A 27,843-nucleotide genomic window follows, 5' to 3' on the forward strand; every position below is an offset into this window, starting at 1 on the left:
CTGAGGAAGACACCAAACCTTATCCTCCAAAACTGTAGTGTAAAGGACCAATTCTCAGCAGCATGACCAGTTATGGTATGGTCCTTGCAATCTTTGATGTTTTTACGATAGCTCCATGGGTAAATAAAAAGAAACTCCAGATAGTTGATGGTTACAGAGCATGTGCTGTTGTACGTCGTGTATCTTCTCTTTTGTCAGTTTAAATAACTCAGGATGTTGTCCCTTGACGTGGCAGACAAACCGACATGCAGCTGGGCACTGGTTTATTGCAATCAAAACTTTTTTTCAGTACCTTGAAGGTGGTAGACCTCATGGGTGACACTGACACTACTGACCTTACTCTATTTGTTTTCATCAGCCATTTTTGCAGTTTGTCTGGTATCAGTGTGGTCCTTGGATTTTGAAGTTCTAAATAGCCACTCATCATGGGCCCTTCAAAAAACACCAGATTTCAGTCACTCAACCCATGTTATTTGGTGGCTGATAATCCCAGCATCACCCAGCCCCAGGGGATCAGGAGTGGATGTCAACAAAGATAAACGCTAAGGACCCAGGTGAAACCCTGCGTTCACTTGGTTAGATATTGGTTCTCTTGGCAGAAATTGGAAGTACCTTTTGGTTAATAGTTGATGTACTTCAGCTGCATACCTTTTACTGGGCTGTTTCGTCATGCTAGGAGCCACAACTTTGCCATATGTGAGCAGGCTTGCCTACTGGTGGGTTGAAAGCTAAAATATAAAAAAAAGGACAAAGGTGTAAGTTAAGGGGGCCTAACTGGCATTACCACTCCTCAGGCTGGACCTTAAAACCATCTGGTGGCTTCATGACGTTTATGTCAATTGGCTTCCTGATATTGTTCTTTATTTATAGTGAGAGTTTGTAATTACTTTCATGGGGTACATTTAATATGGCTTGTTAGCAGCAGCCCTAACCAAAGGACCTCATGTCCACGTACGGTCCAGCACAACTTGCGGTCATGTTGGAATGCTATAAAATCCATGGGGCAATGCTGTGCTATATTGTGGTATGTTATGCTTTGTTTCAGCTCAAGGGACAGGGAACTCAATCTGCCAAGCTAGGACGGAAGAAGTCCTAACTGTCTGAGTTTTATTTCCCTTTTTAACGTTTAACCTTTGAGCTTAGATCTGCACAGACCTTTTCGATTAACTTTTAAGCAGATGCTTAGTATTTCTTAGATGTACACAACATTAACTTCTGTGGGTGGGAAAACAGATCTGTATAATTAAGTAAGAAATTAGAATTGGGAAAGCTGGAAGTAACTGAGAAGGATGAGCATTCCTAGCTTACGGGGACATACATGGCTGGAAAAAGGTAAAGTAAAAAGTGCTTTTAACTGTCAAAATTGAACTGTCAAAAGCACAAGTAGTGAAGGATCCCAATTGTCCTGAAACGTAAGAAAGCTTCAAACTTAGTTTTGAGGCTTTTTACAGAGATCCTTCCTTAGGTTCATTGCCACGAATATCCAGCTGTAGAACCCTATCAAAATGCACCTGTGCACCTGGCAATAAGTATTTAGGGAATAAAGCCCATAATAAATTTGATAATTACAAAATGCAGGGAAAATAACTTGGTTATGACGGTTTTCTCAGTGAAAAAATTTCACAGATGGAGGTATTTAAAAATATTCAACTTACTCATGATGTGCACACCATTCATCAAAGTGGTGTCACCTCATTTGAATTAAAACGCATTAAGCACATCACAGTGACTTGCCTTGTTTTCTGCACCTTTCTGCCAACATTGCTGTAGCAGAGGACCACAGGACTGCTGTCAAGAAAAGCATGTGTGGCTGTGGATACACATGCTCTGCAAACTCCTGCCAACTTGTGTTAAATTTGGGCATCATAACTTGTGGTTTTTTTTTTTTTTCCCAAAGAAACTTTCAGTTACAGGTTGTGCTGTGACTTCTCCCTTAGTCTACAGTGAGCATGGGCATCGACTCCACAGTAGATTGTTTGTTTTTTCCCCCCACTTTTTGATTCAGTTGTGTTCAGTAACAGCCCAGAGATGGACACTGTGTGTGTATGTTTTTTTTTTGTTTTTTTTGTTTTAGGCCTAACTTCTTCACTTTTTAAGACCGACATTGATAACAATCACTGCAGAGTCCACCCTTATTCAGTGCTTTCTTTGGCAGGAACGCTGTCCTGCGCTCAACTGCCTGCCACTGCTTCACTTCAACAGCCCAACACCCAGTGCTCCAGTAATTGAATCTAGTTTCTTCAATCTCGGTGGAGCCTACCCCAGAGAATGTAGACCAAAAGGGGATTGTGGACCGCCCACCCTTCATAGTTTGTCCAAGTTGCAACACAAACACAAAAAGTACAGAAGATGGATTGAATGCAGAACAAATTATTCACCCCCCAGTCTCAGATCTAGGTTACTTTATTTATTTATTTATTTATTTATTTAACTTTTGCTCGCCGTGCCATTCCGGTTTGGACCCACCTGCTCCCCATGGGAACAGTCCAGCCCGAACTGCCATGCCAGGTCATCTCTGGGGTTTAGGATGCTTGTTTCTTGTCCAGGGAGGACCTAGCCTGGCGGTCCGGGCTGGACTGTTCCTTTGGGGAGCAGGGTCATGTCTAATTCCCCTGAAGATACACCATTGTAGAGCTCTACACACTGCCACTTTACCTGCCACAGCATGCACACCAGTCCACTGACCAGCCCCACCCAGAACACACCACAGACACCATCCGAACAAAAACACCAACTTGCATGCACTCTTCCCAACACACGCTCACAATGCAAGCATTCCACCGAATTAAGGGACCTCATAGTCATTCTCGTGCCCAACATAGTCTTCCTCACCCACACAAGAACTCAGAACAGCGAAATGATACAGAAAACCGCTGGAGAGGAGAGCTTGCCAGCAAGAACACCTCTGGTGGCGCAGCCTTCAATACCTCCCTCAGCCGCCTCCTTCTGAGGGAGCAACAAAGAAGACCAAAAAACAGATGATGGACAGATTACTGAACAATGCAAACATTCATCCCAGTCACAAAGATCTGGCTTTAATCCATCGTTTTTTTGCCCACCGCGCCACCCCGCTTTGGACCCAGCCATATGCAAATCAGTGTTTGACTCTGTTCCCCATGGGAACAGTCCAGCCCGAACTGCCAAACCAGGACCGGAAACAAGCATCCGAGGACCAGTTTCAGGGTATCCCTCTTCATCTGGCAGGCTAGCTTGAATCCAGTGGCTCAGTGAGCACGGGATCCATGTCTAGGCATGCCCTTCCCACTTAAGGCGACAAAAGTTAAAAGAACTGACGATGGACGGAAAGCTGAACAATGCAAACATTCACCCCCAGTCACAAAGATCTGGGTTTAATCCATTTTTTTTTTTTGCCCACCACGCCACCTCAGTTTGGACCCAGCCATATGCAAATCAGTCTTGACCCTGTTTCCCATGGGAACAGTCCAAGGGCTACAAAGAAGACAGCCCCAACTACAGCAAGGAACTTTTCAACATCGTTAAGGAATTGTCTAGCCCAGCTGGCTGCTAAAAGAACCTCCCACCGTCACCCACTTCAACGACAAGATTGCACCCATATACAGAAATTTCAAACCCCAACCCACAACTACAGACTTCTTTGACAAATGTGTCACCACCATAACTGACACGAATAACACAGACCACCTGGAACATGCTCTCCACCCCGGCCATCACCTCCACCAAGAGATCCATCTACTCGGGAGTGCCCACAGTCCCATGCCTGCACCACATCTTCAACCTTGGAAACCAAAGGATCAGCCAGGAACTCCCACTCTGCTCAACACCTCTATCACTACCTCAACATTGCCTGATGCCTGGAAACACGCCAACGTCAGACCACTACTCAAGAATCCCTCTACCGACCCCCAGCGAACCCAAAAACTACCGGCCAATCTCCTTGCTCCCATTCCCAGTGAAGGTACTGGAAAATATAATCAACAAGCAACTCATGACATACCTGGTGCAGAACCAGCCAGTCGATGCCTTCCAATCCATCTTCCGCACTAATCACAGCACCAAAACTGCCCTGATCGCAGCACCAACAACAATTGAAACCCCCCACGCCCCACCCCACCCCACACCAACCAAGGAGAAAAATCAGCTTTGATCTTCCTCTGCCTCTCAGCTGCCTTTAACACCATATCCCACCACATGCTGATCAAAAGACTCCACCTCATCGGCATCCAAAGGGACGTGCTAAGATGAAGCAACTACGTCTTCACCGGAAGAACCCAGAGGGTCCACCTCTCACCTCTGAACCTAAGGGTATCATCTGTGGTGTCCCCCAGGGCTCATCCCTCAGCCCTACGCTCTTCAACGCATAAATCACCCCGCTGGCCAACATAGTCAGATCCCACAGTCTAAACATAATTTCCTTCGCAGACAACACCCAACTCATCCTCTCACTCACCGACGACCCCTCCACCACTAGAACCAACTTCCACTGATGCATGACAAGCGTCACTGACTGAATGAAGAATAACTGCCTGCAACTGAACACAGATGCAATGAAAGTACTGATCTTTGGCAACAGCAGCAACACATGGAACAACTCCTGCACCCCACTCCCTCTGACCACACCAGAATCATCGACAATTAGCTCACCATGAAAAAAAAAACATTAAATCACAGGTCTTCTCTGCTTGCTTCCTCACTTTGCACATGCTACTTAAGATCTTCAAGTGGCTACTCCAACACATGAGATGCACCATGACACAGGCCCTCCTCACCAGCCGACTGGACTATGGCAGTGCCCTCTACGTAGGGATCACAGCACACCTCCTACAGAGACTTCAGACCATACAGAATGCTGCAGCCAAACTCATCCTCAGCCTTCCAGGATGAACCCACATCACACCCCCTCCTCAGGCAGCTCCATTGTCTCCCTGTACAGAAGAGATGCCATTCAAGCTGCTGACCCACACTCACAAGGCTCTACACAACCAAGGACTGCATACACTAACCACGTCTGAACTTCCACCAACTGAGAAGTCTATGCTCTGCCTCCCTTTCACTTGCCCACGCTTCTACCGAAGCAGAAGTGGAGGACGCTCCTTCTCACACATTGCAGCAAAAACCTGAAACGGGGAGGACCTGGCCTGGCAGTTTGGGCTGGTTTGTTCCCAGTGGGAGCAGGGTCTGGACTGATTTGCATTTGACTGGGTCTAAACTGGGGTGGAGTGGCGGGGTGGGCAAAGAAACAATGGATTAAACGCCGAACTGTGACTATTGGTGAATGTTTGCATTGTTCAGCATTCCGTCCATCTGCTCTTTTGACAAGGTGCAACACAAGTCACCTCAAGTGGGACAGTTATGTGCAAACTTGGTCCAGTGCACACTGTGCCACTGGAATCGAGCTCTACCCACGAGATGAGCACTAATTAGGGTAAAACTAGTCTTTGGTTGCTTGTGTTCCAGATCAGGGATTACCTGGCCTGGCAGTTCGGGCTGGACTGTTCCTATTGAAGCAGGGTCAAGATTGATTTGCATGTGGCTGTGTCTAAACTGAGGTGGCAACATAAATGGTCTGGAATGCGGCCCCGGAAATTACTAGTTACTGAGATTATTTCAAGCATTCCATCCATCACTTTTTTCGTATGATCTGCAGCTCTGTTCTCGCTTGCCCTGTTGGCCATGTTCCCTACTGGAAAAGCAAGTCTCATACAAGAATGAGGGACAAAGTGGTGGAAGAGCAAATGATTGTGATCTATGAAACACGATGTCGTCAAAAGAACACATAATAACATATCAGGCCACACCACAACAACTGTCACTTATGTCTGTCAAACATTTATAGCCTGCTACAATACAGAGGTTGAACTAGAACGGAGATGTAACAACAATGTGGCATGTTCTCATTTATTTATTCCATTCTTAGGCACTATATCAGCAATGCCTCCATTAAACATAATAAACACAACACATCAGAGAAGGTCCAGTTTCCTTCAAATGCTTCAATCTAGTTCAAATTGGAACCAAATCTGACTTTTAACCATTTTGTTTGCTAGTCCAATTTCTCGTGAAAGAGCCACCGCTTTTCTGAAGATGGGATTTTACTGAAAGGCAATCTGAATAAACCTTTGGACCAGATAAATGTATAGCTACCCATTATAAACAGACATGCACTTTCATAATCTTGTATGAATACTGACAGACCTATCTCTCTCAGGGAAATTCTGGTAATCTGCTTTTCAAGAGGCTTTAACCCATAATAAAAATTGTAGGTCGTTCTTGATGTATTGTGACTGGATTGAGTTGATCAGTGTTTTGCCATCATTGGCTGTGGGAAAACAAGACTTTAAAGTCTTGGGTGTAGTTCGCCTTTAGGGACTGTTTAAAGAATATTTTTGTGCCTCTATTTTAGAGGGTTTATTGTGGAGATTTCAGATATGGGAATGATGTGAGTCACTGGCTGCAGATCATGGATGGATGGTAAATGTTCAGGGTCACAGCAGAGCTCCGGTTCTGTGATTCTTTTATTTGGATGTTAGTGTTATCTTCATTTCAGATCTTTTGCCTTTATTAACATATGGCTCTTTCATTTTAGAAAGGCACAACTCCTCGAGGGTGTCTATAACATGGGCTTTAACAGGCCATCCAAGATCCAGGAGAACGCCCTGCCCATGATGCTGGCAGAACCGTAAGCAACACTTCCTAGGGATTATGGGGTGTGGGCTGTGGAGCAATGAGAATCTTGAACAAATGTTTATTTTCTTTGGACACAGTGACAACAGCCTTAGTTTAGAATAGGAATGTTGATACCAGAGATGGATTCTGAGTAAAGTTTTAAAGCCTACATAGAATCCAATTGACATCCCACTTGAAGGGGTAAAAAGGAGGGGGTATGGATTAAGAAACATTATACTGTAGGGTGAGAGTACATGAATTCAATGTGGGGAGAAACAAATGATTTAATTGCATTCATTTTATTGCTATACCATTTCTTTGTTGACTACAGTTGCATCGTAGGCCATCTCATACATCAGTTCACTGTGAGCATACAATGAAAAAGTGTTTTGGGTAAGTGGTTGAGGGTAAGGTGGTGAAGGTCAAGTGTAGTATGGAAAGAGATTAGGATGAACAGGTTCAGAGTAATGGATTTAGGATTAGGGGTTAATTGGATAAGGAATTGGGTCACAGGGAGAAGGCTAGCACACACCTTCCTGGGTATACTTCTAATTAGGTGTTTGGGGGATTTCATAAAAATGACTTGGGTAAAACGTACAAGTGATAAGGCCGTAGTAATGATGAAATGGCAAAAAATGACTTGCCCATAGAATGACAAATTATAAACTCTCAAAAAGCTGCGGGGAGATGGTAGACAAACAGCAGGTGACTAAGTCCGATGTAGAGTGGTACAGAATGTTGAGTGATGTAGCATTGAGGGGGATAGTCTTTCCGTCTAGTTGATTCACCTTCTGGTTCTTTAAGCATCGGCATAATAATATACTTTGGAATGTTGTCTCCCTCTTCCCCTCATCAAATGTTTTATTTTTTTTGTTTTGCTCCTATCCCATTTTTGCATTTTTTTTTTCTGTGTCGCTGCTCTAAGTATTTCATATCTCTTTATCGCATGTTGGTTTTCTATTGCCTCTTCTTTTGCTCCCCCGTCTCTCATCCATCTTCCACTCTTCCGGTAGGTTTCATCTTGCTCTCCCTAGTCTCACTCTCCTCTTGGCACAACATGTTTCCTTTAGTCCCTTCCTCTTGATCCCAACCTTTGCTTCTTTTATTCCCACCTGCTGCGCTTTCTTCACTCGTATGTTAATTCCTGCAGCCCCTTTTTGGTCTTGCCTCCTGCTACTCTTGATTGGCCCGCCTTCCTTTTTTTCTCCCTGGCGTACTATTGATAAACTATTAGAATTCCCCCTTTCTTTTTTTGGGGGTCTGTCACACATACTCTACAACTCTTGATCACCTCCAAACCCTCAGGTCAGCTTGGTTCGCCTAGGAATCTTTCTTCACCACCCCACCCTGTGACCTTAGTTCTCCACCACTGGTCACCTTGGTTAATTTCTCCCCCTTCCTTCCCGCCCCCCCCCCCCCCACTCCACCACCCCCTCCTCCCAGCTTACAATCAGTTAGGTTCCACCACCATCCCTCCAGTTGCCTTGGTTCTATGTCAGCTAAGTCCCTGCTCTAGCTCACTCTCCCTTCAAGTCCTGCACTCTCTTCAGTCTCCCATTTTCTTTCTTTAACTCCCTACCTTTGGTCTTTAACACCCCTCCACCCTTTCTTTTTTTGCATCTTATTACTCACTTTTCCCATTTTGTTAACCTCTCTGTTTTTGTATATTTCTATATGATGTTCTGTTTTTTATTAATCACCTTATGTTGCTTTGGTATTTTTCTGCACCCTGGCTTCAGTCTTTGAGTTGACCCCCATCCTATCAGCTGACCTTCATTTTCTCCGAATTTGTTTCAGGCCACAAAATCTGATTGCACAGTCACAGTCTGGGACAGGAAAAACGGCCGCATTCGTACTTGCTATGCTCAGCCGTGTGGACCCTGCCCACAAATACCCACAGGTGAGCTCTCCTCAGCGTGTCTGCCTTTTTTGTACAAGCACTTGGTTGTCCAATAGACTATTTCAGTGATGCTTTTCGCCCATTTCTTCTCATTTGCCCTTATTTAAAACAAATTTTAGTGAGGTTTAATACTTGAGATTCAGAAGTATGTGTTCAGCCCATGTGTATCCCCGTCTTTGTTCTCCGTGCAAGAAATCTAGCTGCAAACTGTTATGCTGTGCACCTGTGACTCTGCTCCCTGATTTGGGCCTGACACAGTGCTTTCTGTGGTGGGGTCAAGACAAAGATGTGTTTTCTGGGTTTGAGATAACTAGCTCACTGGAGCTTTTGTGGTTGGGCTGCTCTCTGAGACTGCCCTCTTCCCTGAGCCTTCTGTAATAAAGAGGCACACTACAGGTTTTGATAACCTAACTTTGGTATGTTGACATAAAATGTATGTTTGAGCATGTTGGAATAAAAAACATACTGTGATGTAGAACCAGAGATGTGCTGTGACCCAGAACATTTAACAGGATGCTTGTTTCCAGTCCAGGAAGGACCTGACCTGGCAGTGTGGGCTGGAGTGATCTTATGTGGAGCAGGGTCAATACTCATTTGCAAATGGTTGGATCCAAAGTGCGGAGGCATGGTGGGCAATAAAACAATGGATTGTCATGCGGCCAAAGCGATTATCAGTGTCTGAGATTAATTCAAGCGTTCCATTCATCACCTTGTTGTATTTGTATTTGCTGCCCTAAGTGCCCTGGGTATGCCTAGACTTGGGTCCTTGACTCGCTATGTCACTGGATTCAAGCTAGCCTGACTGATGAGGGGGTGATACCCTATAACCAGTCCTAGGATGCTTGTTTCCAGTCCAGGAAGGAACTGGCCTGGGAGTTTGGACTGGGCTGCTCCCATGGGGAGCATGGGCAAGACTGATTTGCATTTGGCTGGGTCCAAACGGGTGGCATGGTGGGCAAAAAAATGATTGATAGTGATGGAGCCCGAGCGATTGCCAGTGGCTGAGATTAATTTAAACATACCACCCATTACCTTGTTGTTTTTTTTGTACCTGGAGAACCTAAGCGTGCACTATACCTGGAACCACTCTTTGCATGTCTTGCAATTGTAAAAGAGACCCCTTTGGTAGCAAACACGTACCAGACAAATTTAACATACACATGACTGTGTATTCAAATTATCTTGGCTGTCTTATATGTGCAGCTCATTTAATTAATTTGTGTTTAAATAAATATTGGTCAGAGCCAGCTAGCTTGGCCAAACTTTCAAGAAAATAAAATAAAATCACGTTTACTTCAGCTGCTCAAATGGTATCGGGAACTATAATAACAATATTTAATTCAAAATAGCTGTTACATATTCTCACTATAAATTGGTCCCTAGCAGAAAGGAATATTTGGGTTCTCAAAAACCACAATCCATGTATCGATTATATCTAAAGTTATATTTAGTTATTCAGCCATTGAATAAAAGTCCTGCTAAATGGTCTTATTGCCCGCTGGGCTTGTGTATTTGACGATAAAACAATTGAAGATTAAAATAATTTTTTATTTGCAATGATTTGAGGACAAGGTGACTGATTCCATGTAGAGATTATGAAATACTGATGTGAAGGTTTGTTATTTTGTAGAGATTCAAATAGAAGTCTAATTCTGTATCAAGTTTACTAACTTTATTTGGCAGGTCTACCCTATCCGCAGATTACTTCCATGATTTCCGAGGCAGACTGAGGCCTTCTCCCTATTTTAGGCCTTTGCTTTCTCAGTGCCTCTATGTGTAAGGACAAAGTCAAGATTCTCACCAATGCTCCGGTCTTCTCTGTCCTCGACCTTGCAGATTAAATGGTACCATTGGACCTGCAGGGTGCTTATTTCCACATCGTCATGCAGGCCGACAGGCACACTTTGCGGTTCATATTGTTCTAAGGTTGAGGATGGAGGTGATTGTAATGCATCTTAGGAGATCTAGAGTTCCAGAATTCTCTCACCATCCCCCCCCGTCCTCACCCCTACATTGAGGACTGTCTGCTGAAGGTGGGCTTGAGCTCATTCCCCTGAATAGTGTGTCTAGGGCTTTCGGGCTGTGATTCAGTTGTTTCAACTCTGTCCTGCATCTCCATTCAGATAACTCTAAGGCTGCTGGTGCTACAGGCCTCCTGCATCCTGTTGGTCAAGAGCGTCGGATGAATTACGCGAGCTCTGCCTTGGGATCTTAAGTACCAGAGAGCACAGCATCAGGGAGATCTTTGATCAGGTCCGGATTTCCAAAGAGAGTGCAAAAGACCTGCAATGATGGCTGCTGTAGCACAATCACGTCATTGGGAGAACCTTCTCCTTACCCTGCTCAAAGCTAACAGTGGGGCTTCTGGGCTGGGGAGGCCATCTAGGGGAGGTGTAAATTGGAGGCACCTGGTCTCCAGCAAAGACCCAGCTCCACATTAGTCTACTGGAGAATCGGGCCATCCAATTTGCATTAAAAGCCTTCTTGCCATACAACAACAGGAGGCTGATGCAGTTTTTCATGGAACTTAAAGCACCATTGCCATGTGGCACTGCAGCATACAGGGCTGGGTGGGATCATCGTCCCAGGGAGTGGAGATTTGCTTATCGCACAGCACCTGGAGGTTTCTTCAAATGTCAGGATGCCCAAACTCCACCTCAGACACTTAATGATCATGAACTGCAGCTGCACACAGAGGTGAGGCATGGTATTGCTACAAATGGGGAGAAGCTTGTGTCTCTCCTTTCGTCACAGCTGAATGTGCATTGTCAAAATTTTTGCACTTTAGAGTTCTCAAGGTGGCTCTTGCGCTCTCTGAGACTTATTCCAAGAAGATCCAGAATGAAAGTCCAAGCAATTCTACTGGCACCAGATTAGGTGACGAGAGTGTGGTAGGATTAGGCGAGAATAGTACGATATTTGGTGCTCCTGGGCATGAGCATCTCTGCTGGCATGAGCATCTCTGCGCCTATCAGACTGCCACTTCCGGAGGTTCTTAAAATGCATTGGCTAGGCAGGATCCTGCACCAGGCTTGTGCAATCTTCATCTCCATGCTTGCAGATTGAACTACAACACTTGACCACTCTCCACAAATCGTTGCGGTCACCCCTCCATGAAGTCGGGATACACTTGGCATTTGGACAAATTTGTGGTTTGTCGAGGTACTCGCAGATTGATACACATCAAACCAAACAATCCAAACGTTGCTTTTTTGTGTTGTTCCCAGCCCAACAGGACATACTTTAGGCACGTTTAAACTTTGTCGGCTCTTTCAGCTTTTGTTTTTGCAGTTGGCAAACCATTCCTCTTAATTTAAATCTCCTGTTGCAATATGTTTTGTGAAAGGTTTGCAGTATGTTTCCGCCCACAACTTTCATCATGCCTCAATGTGGAACTGACCTTAGACTTCACGTTCCTAATGTGTACTCTTTGAACCATGGCACAGCTGTCCATTGTGGCTCCTCACTCTAAACACCATTTTCCTCATCCTCCTAATGTCAGCTGCATCATTCTGTGCTTCAAAATCGGCTCGTGCCCCTTCCTCGCTCATGCTTGTGAGATCATTACACCAAAACACAGACTACTACCACCGCGTTGGCACCTGTAGTAATTTATTGTGGACAACTGCCAGACTTTTACGTGGGTATTGCTTCGTACGTTCACAGATCACTACTATTTGGACAGCTGGGTCAGGCGAGAGAGCCGGTCACTGGCCACCAACCAGGAGAGGAACAAGTTACATACCTTTGGTAATGCTCTTTCAGGTGGGTACTCTAAATGCAGATTCCACACCGATCCTCCCACCTCTCTGTTCTATGAACTGGACTTTTTTCCATCTACAAAGATCCTGAGTCTAGGAATCTGCAATCTGCTGCTCGACTCTACATCTGGGGGTGCGGACAGCCAAGAAAGCAACAGGCATCACCATGCATTGGTGGCGGCTATATTTGGTTCCACATGTCACGACTGGAGTGGAACAACATAGACGCAGAAGGTGTACTGTTTGAAAATTGCTGGATTCAGTGACGCCTACGAAATATTCAAAAGGTTGAGGAATCTGCTGTTAGATTATCCACCAGAATAAATGTTACCAAAAGTAAGTAACTTGTTCATCAGGCCTGAGATGTTAATGATTGACGAGCTACTGGGTTTGGGTATGGGTTCATTTGGAAAAGTTTTCTTAAATGCCTGCTTGTTCTCAAACAGTACAACAAATGCAGTAGGCCTGATCTATTTAATGTGGAAATCATATGTTAAAGCCACTAAGCATTTAAGGGTGGATTGATATTACACTGTGCTATTGCCTGTTGACAGGCTTTTTGTTACATGGAATTGAAACAATTGTTGTAGTAAGCCAGTGGTTCCCAAACATTTTTGACCCACAGCTCCCTTGACCTATTGGCCGTTGGCTGCGGCTCCCATTATGTTACTTTTTGTTGGCGGGTGGTGGGGGATGTAAGCCTGGCCTAGGGAGTACATCCATTTTTCTCCCTGAAAATAATTGGGATGAAGCCAATGAAGATATTGTAATTCTAGATATAACTGTAAAAAATGTAACTGTTGTTTAATTACAGCATGCATAGGGTTGTCTAGTAAGGGGGCAAGTTTGGTTGACGGTAACCCTAGTAAAATGGGGCAGGTCTCATTTTTTTAATAGTTATAACATAATTTGCTGAGCTGTCTGTATTGAAATATAAGCACCTTTGAGGTGTTAGTCGAGCAGCAATAATGCATAATTTGCTCCACAATTCTTTTCCATCGTCAACAGGCACCCTCTGCGGGCATTCAATTCAAAGTCTATATTCCAGATAATTTACATTAATTTGTCTTTAATGATGAAACAATTGCCTAACGTTTTCCAAATATAGTTTTGATATGACTATCCAGTGCCCAGAACAAATTCACTTTTGTTTACACTCTACAGAAATTGCACTTTATTTAAAACAATACTTAAACACTCATGTAATGGCAATCTGGGACCAAGTTTAAGGTTTTGTTGCCCCTTATAAGCATATTTACCATTGCGCCATTTTGCTAAGTGCCAAAAAGCAGCAGGCTACCGGCAGCTCTAAATAGTAAAAAGAGCTGAGTCACAGTGGACAATGTTTGTTGGGAAGACATTATTTAAACAAACGATGCCTGGGACTGCAACATCGGAAGTGAGCTCACTTCAAACCAACATACTTGTTCACACAAGCCACACATTCCACACTGGCAGGCAGAGAGGGGAATTGAGGTGGGAGATGTGTACCCTCCAACAAGCTGCAGGGCTGCAGACAGTTGCTAAACATTAGGGGTTAACCTGAGGTGTTCTAGAAAGTGCTTTCAGATAAATATACACATAATCTAACTGTTTAAATAGTGTGAATCGCGTTAGCTGTGTTTAACCTCCTGAGGGCGCACAAGGACAAGATTAAAGATCTGCTACAATTGCGTTTTTTAATTGTGTAGTAGTCATTGAGGCTACCTTAAGACTTCACCTCTCGGCTATTGCCAGTAAAAGGAAAAATTATTGTTCACCAGCCCCACTGGGATACGATTCATGAAAGAGTTGGTACGAGTTTTCTATCCCCATACATAGGCCTGCACCCATGTGAAGTGAATATTGTTCTGTTAACATTTGCGCATAAAAACCTTTGAGCCAGTGCTAAGTGTGAAATTAAGTAGTTATGCTGGAAGGTTCTCTCTGACTTTCACCTTACTTAGACACTTGCTGTTTTTGCACTTTATAATTTTTTAAGCTGTGAAGAGGTCATTGTGTAAGTGCTGTGTGAAAGGAGTCTGGAGTGAATATTTGGGTCTAACTAAATAGTTAGGTTCTTCTACTTGCTTATTGATATTTGGTTATAAGACAGACCTTGTTCAACTAGGGAATTGTTATACGGTTTGTAGTGTGCATAAACTCAGCAGGCCTTTGCCTGCCAGAATAAGGTATAGTTTCTTACCTGTAACTCCAGTTCTCTCCTAGGAGAATTTCCATGATAGTCATAAGCGTTGAATATTCCCCGCCAGCCTGCGGGGACCCCGGAGCACTTTTTCCAATATAACTTCTTAAGTGTCCATATTTGCCTTACTTCAGAAAGGCCTGCCAACATGCAGCCTATAGGAAGGGCTCCAAACTTCTTCATTCAGATTGTCCTTGAAGTAAAAGCATTAAATTGCTTAACAAATTAATGTAATTTTTCAGAAATATATCTTCACAAACCTCTTTATATCAGACAAAAGACCCTATGAAGGAGTGCAGAGTAGTGTAGCCCATAGGCTGCCATTAGTAATGAAGAAAAAGGATACTGTGCCTTTAAGAACAGCCAGTCCTCCAGTATCCCATCATGCCTAGAGAGAGAGGCAGTTACCTCAGTTCTTTTTTCCGGCACCTGCTGACAGGACCCTGGAGCATTGAGCTCGACCTTTTTAGTTTTTTTTCTTCAAAAATATAGAGAAACGTTAAGAAAAAAGGCTTCATTCGGCATCTTTTGTCTTTCTCTACTGGATTTTTAAGTTTTCAGATAAGAATTTAAGGCTTTTTTACTAAAAAAGAAAAAAAGGCCAAAGCAGATCCTCATGAGGTCTGTATCATTTGTCTGCCCTCCTCACATATTCCTGCCTCCTGCAACATCTGCAAGACATTCTCCAGGCGCACATTGCGTGACAGAGAGAAGATTCGCCTTCAAGGGAGAGCAGAGAGAAGACGCCAAGAAACCAGTGGGACTTCTGAGCGAGGGGAAGGTCAGTCTTCCTTCAGTGCCTGTGGAAGGTCTGAGAGGCGTTCTTTAGGGCGAAAAACGCCAACGATCCCGGTGGACGTCGAGAGGAGGTACGGCGCCGACATGCTCGCCGTCGAAGACCCCAAGATGCACGATGTCGAGAAGCAGATCGGCATCGGCTGAGTCAAGAGGTAGACGTCATCGGTCAACATCCCGCACAGTGTCGACGTCGAGAGAGAGAAGGCGAGAGAAGGCGAGAGAGAGAGAGAAGGCGAGAGAGAGAGAGAGAAGGCGAGAGAGAGAGAGAGAAGGCGAGAGAGAGAGAGAGGAAGGCGAGAGAGAGAGAGAGAAGGCGAGAGAGAGAGAGAGAAGGCGAGAGAGAGAGAGAGAAGGCGAGAGAGAGAGAGAGAAGGCGAGAGAGAGAGAGAGAGAAGGCGAGAGAGAGAGAGAGAAGGCGAGAGAGAGAGAGAGAAGGCGAGAGAGAGAGAGAAGGCGAGAGAGAGAGAGAAGGCGAGAGAGAGAGAGAAGGCGAGAGAGAGAGAGAAGGCGAGAGAGAGAGAGAAGGCGAGAGAGAGAGAGAAGGCGAGAGAGAGAGAGAAGGCGAGAGAGAGAGAGAAGGCGAGAGAGAGAGAGAAGGCGAGAGAGAGAGAGAAGGCGAGAGAGAGAGAGAAGGCGAGAGAGAGAGAGAAGGCGAGAGAGAGAGAGAGAAGGCGAGAGAGAGAGAGAGAAGGCGAGAGAGAGAGAGAAGGCGAGAGAGAGAGAGAAGGCGAGAGAGAGAGAGAAGGCGAGAGAGAGAGAGAAGGCGAGAGAGAGAGAGAAGGCGAGAGAGAGAGAGAAGGCGAGGAGAGAGAGAGAAGGCGAGAGAGAGAGAGAAGGCGAGAGAGAGAGAGAGAGAGAGAGAGAGAGAGAGAGAGAGAGAGGAGAGAGAGAGGAGAGAGAGAGGAGAGAGAGAGAGGAGAGAGAGAGAGAGGAGAGAGGGAGAGGAGAGAGAGGGAGAGGAGAGAGAGAGAGAGGAGAGAGAGAGAGGAGAGAGAGAGAGAGGAGAGAGAGAGAGAGGAGAGAGAGAGAGAGGAGAGAGAGAGAAGGCGAGAGAGAGAAGGCGAGAGAGAGAGAGAGAAGGCGAGAGAGAGAGAGATTGATGTCAAGGAGACCATCAACGTCAAGGAGACACAAGAGACTGAGAATTTATTAGTCCTCAGAGCGACCTACTTCGGTAGTGCTGCTTCCAGTGCCTCGAGTACCGATTAATGTCCCAACTAGACCGCGCTCTACATCGCGCCACCGTTCACGTCATGGCCATGACTCATTCCGCTCAAGGTCGCACTGCAGATCTAGGCATAGATCAAGTTCAAGGGGGCATGAGAGAGAGCCTTGGTCTTCCACCCTACCTTATCGGACTCTCCTCCACCTCGGTCCTCGCCGGTGGATGATATTAACACCTTCCATGAAGTGCTGGCCCGAGGCGTGTCAAAACTAAATATTCCGATGGTCGCCCCTATACCATCTATGTCGGTCATCTTTAAAACTCTACAACAGCGTAAAGCTGCCAGACCATTACTACCCCTAGTACCTGGCCTCTTAGAGCCTGCTATGGTGGTTTTCCTCACACTGGCTACGACCAGACTTGCACTGTCTAGACTGCAGAAAAAGTATCGCCCTCCTGAGCAAGATCCAGTGTTTTTGCGTTCCGACCCGCCACCGGACTCAGTAGTTATGTTGGGGGCTCGCAAAGCTCACGCTACCTCTCCGTCTTCCACCTCTCCCCCGGATAAGGAGAGTAAAAGGTTGGATTCAACAGGCCGTAAAGTCTGCGGTTCGGCTGCATCATCTATGAAGACTGCAAGCGCCACAGCCCTTTTGGGCAGGTATGATAGATCTTTGTGGGATTCCATATTGCAGTTCGCAGAGCATCTCCAGAGAGATCACAGAGAGGACTTCCTAGAAATAGCCAAAGAGGGTGCTATGGTCTCCAATCAGATCATAAGTGCGGCAGCGGACGTGTCTTTACTCTCAGCACATTCTTACTGCCATGGTTTGACGCTGAGAAGACATTCGTGGCTGCAGCTTACGTCATTGAAGCCAGATGCTCAGCAAAGAATTCTGCCATTTTCAGGATCAACCTTATTCGGAACACACGCAGATGATGAAATGGCAAGGATGAAAGCTGAGGGGGACACATTAAAAGCAGTAGGTCTTGACAAACCTAAAGAGCAACGTCGGTCCTTCCGTCCTTTCCATCGCCGCTACACCACGCAGAGGGTTCAAACCCCTCAATGTGTCCTTACGAGGTCTCACTAGCAGTACAAGCGAGCCTATCAGCCTCAGCGTAAATCACAGAGGGGACGATCGACCCATCAGTCCACTCAGAGTACCCGACAACCAACCACCTCTAAACCCTGAGAATTTCCTCCCCCCAACTTCGTTAACCACTCCGGTGGGGGGGGGGGGAGAAAGTGTCACCAATTGCCTGGTAGAGTGGCAAAGAATTACAACAAGACGCTTGGGTCTTAAACATTGTACAGAATGGATATTGTCTCAGGTTTTCCACACCGCCTCCGGCCATTCCGCCAAAACCCTCAACTGCGCACCTAGACCTCTTAAAGGCGGAAGTTTCCATCCTACTCAAAGAGAGCAGTGGAATTGCTTCCCCTCAACCAACGGGGGAAGGGTATTTATTCCAAATACTTTCTCATCCCAAAGAAGGACAAGAGTGAATTCAGACCCATTCTAGACCTCAAAATTGCCAACAAATAGGTCCGAAAGGAAAAGTTCAGGGTGCTATCCTTACACCAGATATAACCTTAGATTCAACAAGGAGACTGGCTTTGCTCAGTGGATCTACACGATGCGTATTTCCATATCCCCATTGCAAAGAAGCATCGGAAATTCCTGAGGTTTGTGGTCGGTCAAGATCACTACCAATACACAGTCCTACCATTCGGTCTCAGGTCTGCACCCAGAACCTTTTCCAAGTGCATGGCGGTGGTGGCAGATCACCTCAGGAAAAATCTAATTTTCACATACCCGTATCTAGTCGACTGGTTAATCAAAGAATCCACTTATGCAGAAGCCAAACTGCATTTCCAGATGACCTGCGAGCTCCTGTACCGACTAGGTCTTCATGTCAACTTTCACAAGTCAACGACACTTCCTGTCCAGAAGTTACACTACTTAGGAGCTAGCACGCTGGCGGGGAATATTCAACACTTATGACTATACATGGAAATTCCCTACGAGAGAACTGTTCATTCATCAGAGGCATAGCAACAACTGTGGCAGTGCATGACAGTACAGTGCTGCAGGAGATATTCAGCGGTGGGGGGATGTTTATCTGAGTGAACATTGATTTCCTAGAAATGTGTTTTCATGAAAATTTGTGAGCAGTATGTTCCTTTTTGAAGATTACATTTCAAGTTATCAGTTTCCCTGATACAAATATGCTATACATAGGTTTAACCAACTTTCTTAGCCCCCTTTTCTACTATACATACAGCCCACCTTCCTGTCAATGAGGCTGTTTATATAATAATGTGATAAGTCCTTCATGCTGTAAGAATTTTACAGACTCCATGGACAGACCTTAGGTCCAACCGCTCACCGGCTGAGACTAAACTGTCCACATGACTTGATGGATTGGCTTTTATATTGTATGTAGCCAACTCCTATATTAACAATTCTCAGCATGGAGACAAGAACGATTTTCAAAAGAATGTGAATTATATCAAAGATGGGGAACTTTTGGTTACAAGAAAGAAACTATTTTTTTAGCTTTTTCATGCATTGTCTTATTACTACCGATATTGTGGAGTCTGGAAATGAAAGAACAACACAACTCTGTTTGGCAAATAGTATGAGCATTTATGAATAACTACTGGGAGGGCAGCCCAGCCCAGTGACTGACACCGCACTCAACTTTCATCACAAACAACCTCTTTTATATGCTCATGATACCCTAAATGCATTTTATCACTTGTCATGCATTTTGATTTAAGCGCTTGCCTGGCACATTGTTATCTCTGCTAACGTTAGCACAAAGCAATAGTTCTCCTTGGGAAAACATCTAATTACGCATTTACACAAAAGCAAAGGTTACTCAACTGTCATGGACACATTTGCTAATAACCACAGTACCTTTTGATCTCACGTTCTGAAGCCTATCAGTATGTACTTCCTAGGCTAACTCCATGCTTGGAAACATTTCGGTCTGTTCTCCCTTGCACAGCTGCTGGCCTTCAAGTATCAAAGCTTATCGTATTCCCTTCCCAAAACCACCATGGTGTACACTTCCCTTGTGAACGTGGATCAGAATGTGCGCCCTCCCTGTGCGTGTGTTATCAAGTTATGCCTCAAGATTTTGTGTTGTGCCCGTCTGCTTTCAGCTGCATTATGAATAAATGTTTCTGCTTGTCCCTGTCCTTGCACCCCTGCATCCTCTCTATCCTTTTATCTGTCTATTTCGACATCATGAACATTCTAGGCCTGTATTCTTCTCTGATCATGTACGATTCTGCACATTTTCCTCCTAATTCATGTATTAGCAAAAGTGGCCCTTCTCCTTTTTTCCATTTTTTCAGTAACATCCCCCCTTTAGTTAAATTTTCAACTACTTCCTCACCTTCCCTGCTACATACATTCATTAGTGTGTATATGTTGTCTTCATCCTCTAGCACTTTCCTGGCCGCCCTTATGGTGAACACCCCACTCAACTTCTGGCTAACCCTCTTGCAGAATCCTACCACTACCTGGAAGATACAGTACATCAACAGGATCATCTCAAGGATATGGAATAACCCCTTAAACAGTCTTGGCAACCAGGATGGGATCCATACAACCCACCTTGAAAACCATTCGTCAGGGGCACCCTCTCTCTTCCCCCCCCCCCCCCCCCCCCCTCTCGCCTGCCATCTTCTGTAGGTTATACAAAGTCTGTATGACCTCAGTTATTGTTCCATTGTCTTCATCGTTAGCTGGCACGTACGTACAGCAGGCAGTTCCAATTTTGGCACAAACCCCACCGTCCATGGCCATCATCGTCTAGCACATACCTATGTTGCATAAGCATCACCCTAACAGCCTGCGTTTCTTCCTTGACTGCATTGAAACCATCTTCAGTCGCGTTGATGGTCTTCATCAGTTCCCATCGGGCTGTTTGCAGCCAGCTGGCAGTTGTTTTGCTTGGACAAATGGGAAGATGCTTCCGAAGAACAAATGGGCATCATTGAACAACCTGTGCTCTTGTGGAACGTCTTTCCAGGTTGTAGTGCCTAAAAAATCTGCAGATCTCTTCTTCCAATGGTGTAGCAAGGTGGTCGGACGGCTTATGGGATGGTCCTGCAACTTTGAAATGCCCACCCCTCATATCACCAAGGAGGAGGTATGCACAGTAACCAAAGAACAAAGACCTCTCCATCCAGAGGGAAGTCACGTATACAACCATTCTCCGCACTGCTAATAGTCCATCAGACTGGAGGTGCCCCAATGCATGTCCGCATTGTACCTTGTGGTGATGCAATTGATGTTCCTCCCCTCCGGGACCGTTCCATTCCCCCTGAAACATAAAAAGAAAACAATTGGTGTTACCTGCTCGAAGAGTGGATGGCATTTCTAACCAGGTCAATCTAGATATAATTTTGTCCCAAATAGCCTGACATTTTTTGTTGCGTGCTATTGTCACTCTCAATTCCCCTCCACAAAGAGAGGGCTCTGCATCCAAATGTTGCGCCATGGTGCCACTGACCATGGACGTATACTGACCCATTTACTCGAAAATATGGCCTCTCCTGACAATCGTGGGGCATAGATGTGGCTGAGTAATTCTTACAGAAAAGTATAGGTTGTGATATTCACAGGAATCCCTGCTACAATATTCTAGTTTTCAATTTCTTACTCTTATACCTCATGACCCCTGTCTCAGCCATTGTTTCTAACTTCACCATTAACTCCTTGCGGTCTGTCAGGACATTCATAATATTGGCTTACTCCTCCTCATATTGTATGGTGTTTACTAGGAACGCTCCCTGCCTTATCTGTAAGGGTTGCATCCGTGCTCGCTGCTGGTACAACATATTGTTTAGCAAACTAACATAGATATTATGGGATACATTTCATACTTATGTACTTCTCTCTGCAAGCGTTTAGTATACTGACATATGCATGGGCTAAAATACCATTGAAATGCAATTGCTAACATAAGAAGACATGAACAGAAGAACAAAATTGAAATACATAACTGTCCACTAGCAGTATCGAATAGGAACTCTGCTGGCCTCTTGAAAGGGGACGTTGCCCTTCATCTTTTTCTTTGCCCTCGTCTAAAAGTTCCTGTGAAGATGGCGATGCGTGACATGAAGCAAGGGCCAATCGGACGTCTGACAGATGTATCCATGGCTTCCTGACTTTCACTTTCACTGCTGTGGGGGTGCTCTAGATAACTAAGTAGGGGCCCTCGAACTTGCTGTCTCTCGATCGTTGTACGAAATTGCAGATGTACACTTGCTGGCCCACGGGAATTGGACTGGCCTGCTGGGTTGCGGTGGTGCACTTCTGTCGAAACACGTTTAGGGAAGAACTTGGCAGACTTCAATAACTTGGATAAATAACTACTTAGCTGAGGTTTTAGGACAGAACATGTCTTTTGAGCATCTGTCTTCTGTCAAGCTATCGTTAAGGGAGTCTGCATAGAATGTCCTGTCACTATCTGGTCAGGGGTTCAAGTGATGATCACTGCCTGGTTGGTTTCTGAGGGCATATAAAGCTAGTTGAAGGCAATATAGCCAGTTTTTCTGCAGGTTTTGTGCAGTTTACTAATTTTGTTTTTTGAAAGGCCGTTCAGGCGTTCTACTATACCATTACTTTGGGATGAGAAACAGATGACAATTTATGTTTTATTCCGAGAGAGGTGCAGATGTGCTGAAGCATTGCATTAACAAAGTGTGTGCTGTTATTTGAGCGGATCGCTTCTGCAATTCCCCACCTAGATATCCCCTCTCATCAGAAAATTGGCTGCTGCTTTAGCATCATTATGCACACATGGTCCTGCCTCGGTCCACCGTGAAAAAGGGCAGCCCACCACAATAACGTATCTGTAATTGTTACATCTCTCAATCATGTCGACAATCTAAATGTAAATTTTTTAATTGGCCTGTCGGACGTGGTATTGCTGAGGTAATTACTTTTAGTGTGGGTCTAGGGCTATATTGTTGGCACACTACAGATTCTGCAATGTACATAGTAATCATTTCAGATAATTGTGAAATGAACCATCTGTCTGTAGCGTAGCAAGAAGATATTCCTTGGCAATGTGTGCAGGGAGGTGTAGTTGCTCTAGGGCTGTATATAACTGGGCTTGTGGCATTGCTGGTTTACCTGTGCTTTCTTGCCTAGAGATAAAATCTGTTGGTGACTATATACACCCTCGCTGTTCCCACAGGTCCCTTTCATGAGGGAATGCCTGTTCTTGCAATTCGCGTAAATGTAATTGTGCTGTCTCTGTATATGGGGGGGTAATTCAGTAGCATTCTGTTGTCTGCTTGTCATCATCCCTAAGGTGTGTTCATCCTGTTCACTATAATTTGGAGATGTTTTAGCTGCTTCTTTTGCTGCCCAGTCTGCCAAGGCATTACCCCTGGAGACAAGGTCTTGCTGATTGGTGTGTGCTGCACATTTTATAACTGCTACCTTGGATGGTAGAGTTCAAGCCTTTATCAATTGCGCCAATAAATCTTTATGCATTACAGGGGATCCATCGGATTTGAGAAATCCCCCTCCTTTCCCCCCTGTGAATGCTAGAATGCACAGTGGTGGTGACATATGCTGAATCTGAATAAATGGTAAGCTCTAATCCTTCGGCTTGCTGCAGCGCTTCAGTGATGGACACTAATTCTGCAGCTTGTGCTGATAAATGGAATGGAAGTGGTATTTGACTCACTATCTGTAAGGTGTCAGATGATCCCTGCTGTATTCTACAACGGCTTCTCCAGAGTGCCGAATTCCAGGCTCCTGATCTATGAAAGTGGATCCATCAACAAAGAGCAGCATGCTACCAGGGATGGGGTCTTCTCCTACCTTACACTCTTCTGGGGTGTAATTGGCACAGTCCTGTACTTGTTTATCATCAGAAACTGGGTGTGCAACGAACGTTGCTGGATTAACTTGTGACATCGAACCAATTGCAAGGATGGTATTGAAAGTATTACTTCATATCGAGATACCATTTGAGTTGTGAGGGTGCTCTTGCTCTTTTGCAAGATAGCAAATACTGCATGCTCTACATACAGTGTTAAAGGTGATACCATCACTATGGTGATGCTTTCTGGACTGCAAAAGCTGCTGTAGCCAGTGCTTGCTCACATGGATAATGCCCTTTAATGACTGGATCAAGCAGCCCACTGAGGTAGGCAATTGGTTTGTGTCCCATAGATGTCTTTTGAGAGAGTAACGCTGTCATCGTCATTCCATTACAATGACAGAAGAGGTAGAATGTTTTATTATAATAAGGTGTACCTAACATTGGAGCATTTGTGATTGCTCTCTTTAGCTCCAGGAAGGCCCTTTCGTCATTCCAGTCGATCTTGTTTGCATTTGTGTGGGACTCCTTTAAGGTAGTTAGAAGTAGTGTGGTCAGAGTGGCGTAGTCGAATACCCACTGCCTCACATAATTGCAGAGTCCTAAAAACTTCTGCATTTGTTTTGTGGTTGTGGGCTTAGGCATGTTCATGATGCTCTCCACTCTGTCCGGTGTCACCCTCCTCCCATGTTTAGATATTATCTGTCCCAAATAGTGGACCTCTGTCTGCACGTATTGCAATTTATTTTTGTCCACTTTGTAGCCATTTTCCTGCAAGTATGCAGAGGAGAACAATGGTGTTGTCTCTACATATGTCTTTAGTAGTGCTACAAACCATGATATCATCCATGCATTGTAACAGTGTACTCTTGCATTTTATGTTCGCTAAATCCTTTTTCACTGTTCTGTTGAAAATGCTCGGAGACTCGCAGAAGCCTTGGGGAAGACGTCTATAGCAATATTGCGTATCTTTAAATGTGAATCCAGTCCAAAATTGGATGCCAGAATGCAATGGAATGCTGAATACGCATTTTTCAAATCAACCATTGAAAAATAAGTGCCATTTTTAGGAATGTTTCTCAGTTTGACTGATGGGTCGGGTACCACTGGAAATTCTGGTATCACTACATTTGTGTGCAAATCCTGAATCATTCTCTAAGTCCCCATTCCCCCCCCCCCCCCCCCCCCACACACCCTCCTCCCACCAACATTTGCCTTGCGTATCAGAAAAATTGGTGTATTGCACGATGGCGACCTCTCATATATTACTCCTTACTCAAGAAACGCTTGGATTGTAGGTAGGAGGCCTTCTTCTGCCTCTTTGGACAATGGGTAGTGGCGTATCCTGGGCAGTATTGCTCCAAGTTTCAATATAATTTTCACAGGCTCAGCCCCTTTGATTAGTCCCACATCATATGGTCCCTTTGTCCACAACACTTCTGGGACCGTTGCCAAATCTTTCTCTCTTATTGTTCTGTCTTGTGCGTGTCTGGACATTGTCCTGTATTGTAACTGTACTCTAAAGGCAATGTCCATTTCAAACACGACTGACTCAATTCGTGGGCAATCATCAAATACTTCTTTGTCTGATATATTTCGCAATTTAACCCCTGGATCTGTGAGTACTATTGATGCACACATCTTCTGTCTTGTCAGCTGCCATTGGCACGGCATATGTTGATCTTCTTGCCAGGGCAGATATTTCCAATATCATTTCAGGTTCTACTGTGGGAGCCACAGGCTCGTAAAGTATGAACAGAAGTTCCTTTCGTAATTGCACTATTTTCCCTCAAAGCGCTGGTATGTGCACTATCAAGGCATATATACCGTGCAAAAAAAGCCTCTGTATCGACAGGAACTGCACTGTCCTGCTGTCCTAGCTCCTCATGAGCTATGAGGGACAATATTCTGCTCATTGTGACACCTGGTGTGTAACATACCATTGACCCATCTTCCAGGAAGGAGATGGTCATGTTCAATTTGCTCATTAGTTCTCTCACAAGAAGATTGACTGGTGACTCTGGGGAGTATAACAGTGGCCCTTCAATTTGTGTGTCTCTCCCAATCATGCTTACTGATTTGGTGAATGGAACCCTCCTCACAGCCCCTGAAAACCCTTGTTTGTCCATTGAGTTACAAGAAAGTGGTAGTGTTCCTTCCTTTATACACAATGTGGTGGCCCCAGTGTCGATTACAAACCTGCATGGGGTGACCTTCTATAGCTACTGTCACAGTGGGTTCCTCATCTGACCTGTGGGTTACTGATTGTATCGGACACACAGTGGCCATCTGCGGGCTCTGTCATTGAGTATAATTAAGAGTTGGCATTCCCCCAAATATTTGGGGTGGTGCATAAAAGGAGTTTCCTCCTTGCACTGTTACTCCTCCCACCTGAACCTGTGCTTGTCCTCCCGTAGTGTTGCCGACACCTTGGGGCCCACCCTGCAACATTGGCCCTGGTGGTGCAACCCACTGGGCTTAAGGGCCCTGCAGTGGCCTCTGCATTGCTTGCTGCTGGGGTGCTCATTGCACCTGTTAAGGCCTCACCTGCCCTTGTGGGGTATTCCAACCTTGTACTCATCATTTTTCCTGGCTCTGCATTCTCTTGCAAAATAGCCCGTCTTACCGCAATAACACTGTTGTCCTGCCTTTTATAGCTTCCTTGTCTTTTCCCTTGTGTCGACCCTTGCTCTCCTATAAAACGTTCCTGTCCCTTCCTCTTATCACTTACTGGTTGTCCTCCTGGTGCCTGTACCTGCACTGGTGTTGCGACAATTGGTGGTGGTGCAGTCACGAGTGCCCCTTCTGTACTCTGCTTCTTAGGTTTTTGTTGCACCAGCTTAGCTCCGGCCCTTTCTGCCTGTTCTGCCTTTTCCTTGTCGTTTTCTACTTTTCACTTAAATACAGGCCCACATAATACATTATTTTTGGTCCATGGTTTAACCTCCTATTCCCACCACTGCATCTAAGTTTGCTTGTATATCGGTGGGAAGGCCTCGCTTTAATACATTGTAAAACAAAATAGCATTTTCTCCCGTGTTTTCCCATTGACATCCTACTTCCTGCACCCATCGTTCTTTCATTCTAGTAATTAATTCTGCAATATCCTCAGTCGGCTTTATACTTTCTGCCATAAGGGCCCCAATGTCTGGTCTAGCTGGATACGTCCGCCGAAGTGCATCCCAAACATGTTGGCGGACATTGTTAAAAGATGATCCGTCAAACTGTATTTATCAGCGTCACTTGAGGGAACCCTTCCCTAACAAAAAATTGTGTTTACTTTGTCTCCCATTAATGAGCTGAGCAAGCTTTTGACATTGCCTAAGGCAAGGTTGACCCCAGCAGTGTGTTATTCAAGGCATCCTATCCATTTTCCCGCACCTTCAGACAGCGGGGGAAGTGCTCTCTTTAAATTCTCTTTGTCCATTTGAGGCCATGGCACATATGTTGGCACCTGCCCTCCCTTAACCTTGGATCTGGTCTAGTAACGCGTGTCACTTCAGTTGGTTTGTCTGTAGCATACTGCTCCCAGACTGCAAGGCATTGTTGCATGTAGGGGTAGTTCCAACCTAGGTCACCTCATCCCTGCCGTATGCAATCTTCTGCAGTCTCTAAATCAAAGGGTTGAAAAGACCCTTGTCGGGGGCCATGGCTTCCCTCCTTCCCTTTTGGTCCACCTCGCCAATTCATCTGAGAAGGGTTGACAATAATAGCTACCATCCTTTTGCTCTATTATCTCTAGAGGTGTCAATTCTGATTTAGTTTTTAGAATTGATCCTCTTTTTGTACCTGTGGCACCACTTGCTGTCATTAATAACTCTTGTGTAGGGTGCGGGCAAAAATTATATAACCTTCTGTTAACCTCTTGTTCGTGCGCACTCCTATTACACCCATTGTCCCAATCCTCCTCATCTTCTGACCCTGTTATGACCTGTGAGCCATCCGGGGGCTCCTCATATTGTGGCATCTCTACATCTCTCTCCCATTCCTCTTCTATCCATTCCTGTGCTACCTCTGAGTGTCTGCAGACGTGTCTCTAAGCCTAAGAATGACATGCCCTGTAGTCCATTGTCCCCAGAGGGGGGGGGGCAAGGCTCCTAGATTGCTCTGCCTGTCTCGCTGTGTGCTGCAACTCACTTATTAGCCTGTCTCTCCCACTCATTTCTGGGTCAGCTCAAGGAGCTGATGGGATGGGAGTGGGGGTCGCCTCAGCTCCCTGCGCCTCTAACCTCTCCTCCTTAGGCTCAACCCAAACTGGATCCTGGTACCCTGCAGCTGGCAGGATAGGGTGTAAAGACCATAAGGTTGGGGTTCCCCTAGAGACTCTCCTGGGGGTTCGGTTTGTGTTTGTGCCAGTACCTCTTTGGGTGCGGTTGACTTTACCTTTACCTTTTCCTTTTCATGGCAGAATACCTGCCATAGTGACAGAATAGCTTCCCTTTTCTATCTTTTCTTTATCTTATATGTTGAGTGAACACAAGTCAATGTGTGTTCAGCTATGTCCTCATCAAACGTCCTTTACTTTGTC

The 27,843-nt window shown here is 45.2% G+C and overlaps 1 protein-coding gene across 1 annotated transcript in view; it reads left to right on the forward strand.

Moving 5' to 3' along the window:
• Positions 1–27,843, forward strand: part of LOC138300657 (ATP-dependent RNA helicase DDX19B) — a 129,543-nt gene that overhangs the window by 36,656 nt on the left and 65,044 nt on the right. Inside the window, exons 6-7 of the mRNA XM_069240282.1 lie at positions 6,566–6,658; positions 8,443–8,545. Of these exons, the coding sequence (XP_069096383.1) occupies positions 6,566–6,658; positions 8,443–8,545 (196 nt within the window). The remainder of the gene's footprint in view (positions 1–6,565; positions 6,659–8,442; positions 8,546–27,843) is intronic.

The sequence above is a fragment of the Pleurodeles waltl genome, chromosome 6, assembly GCF_031143425.1.
Source record: "Pleurodeles waltl isolate 20211129_DDA chromosome 6, aPleWal1.hap1.20221129, whole genome shotgun sequence".
Classification (NCBI taxonomy): domain Eukaryota; kingdom Metazoa; phylum Chordata; class Amphibia; order Caudata; family Salamandridae; genus Pleurodeles; species Pleurodeles waltl.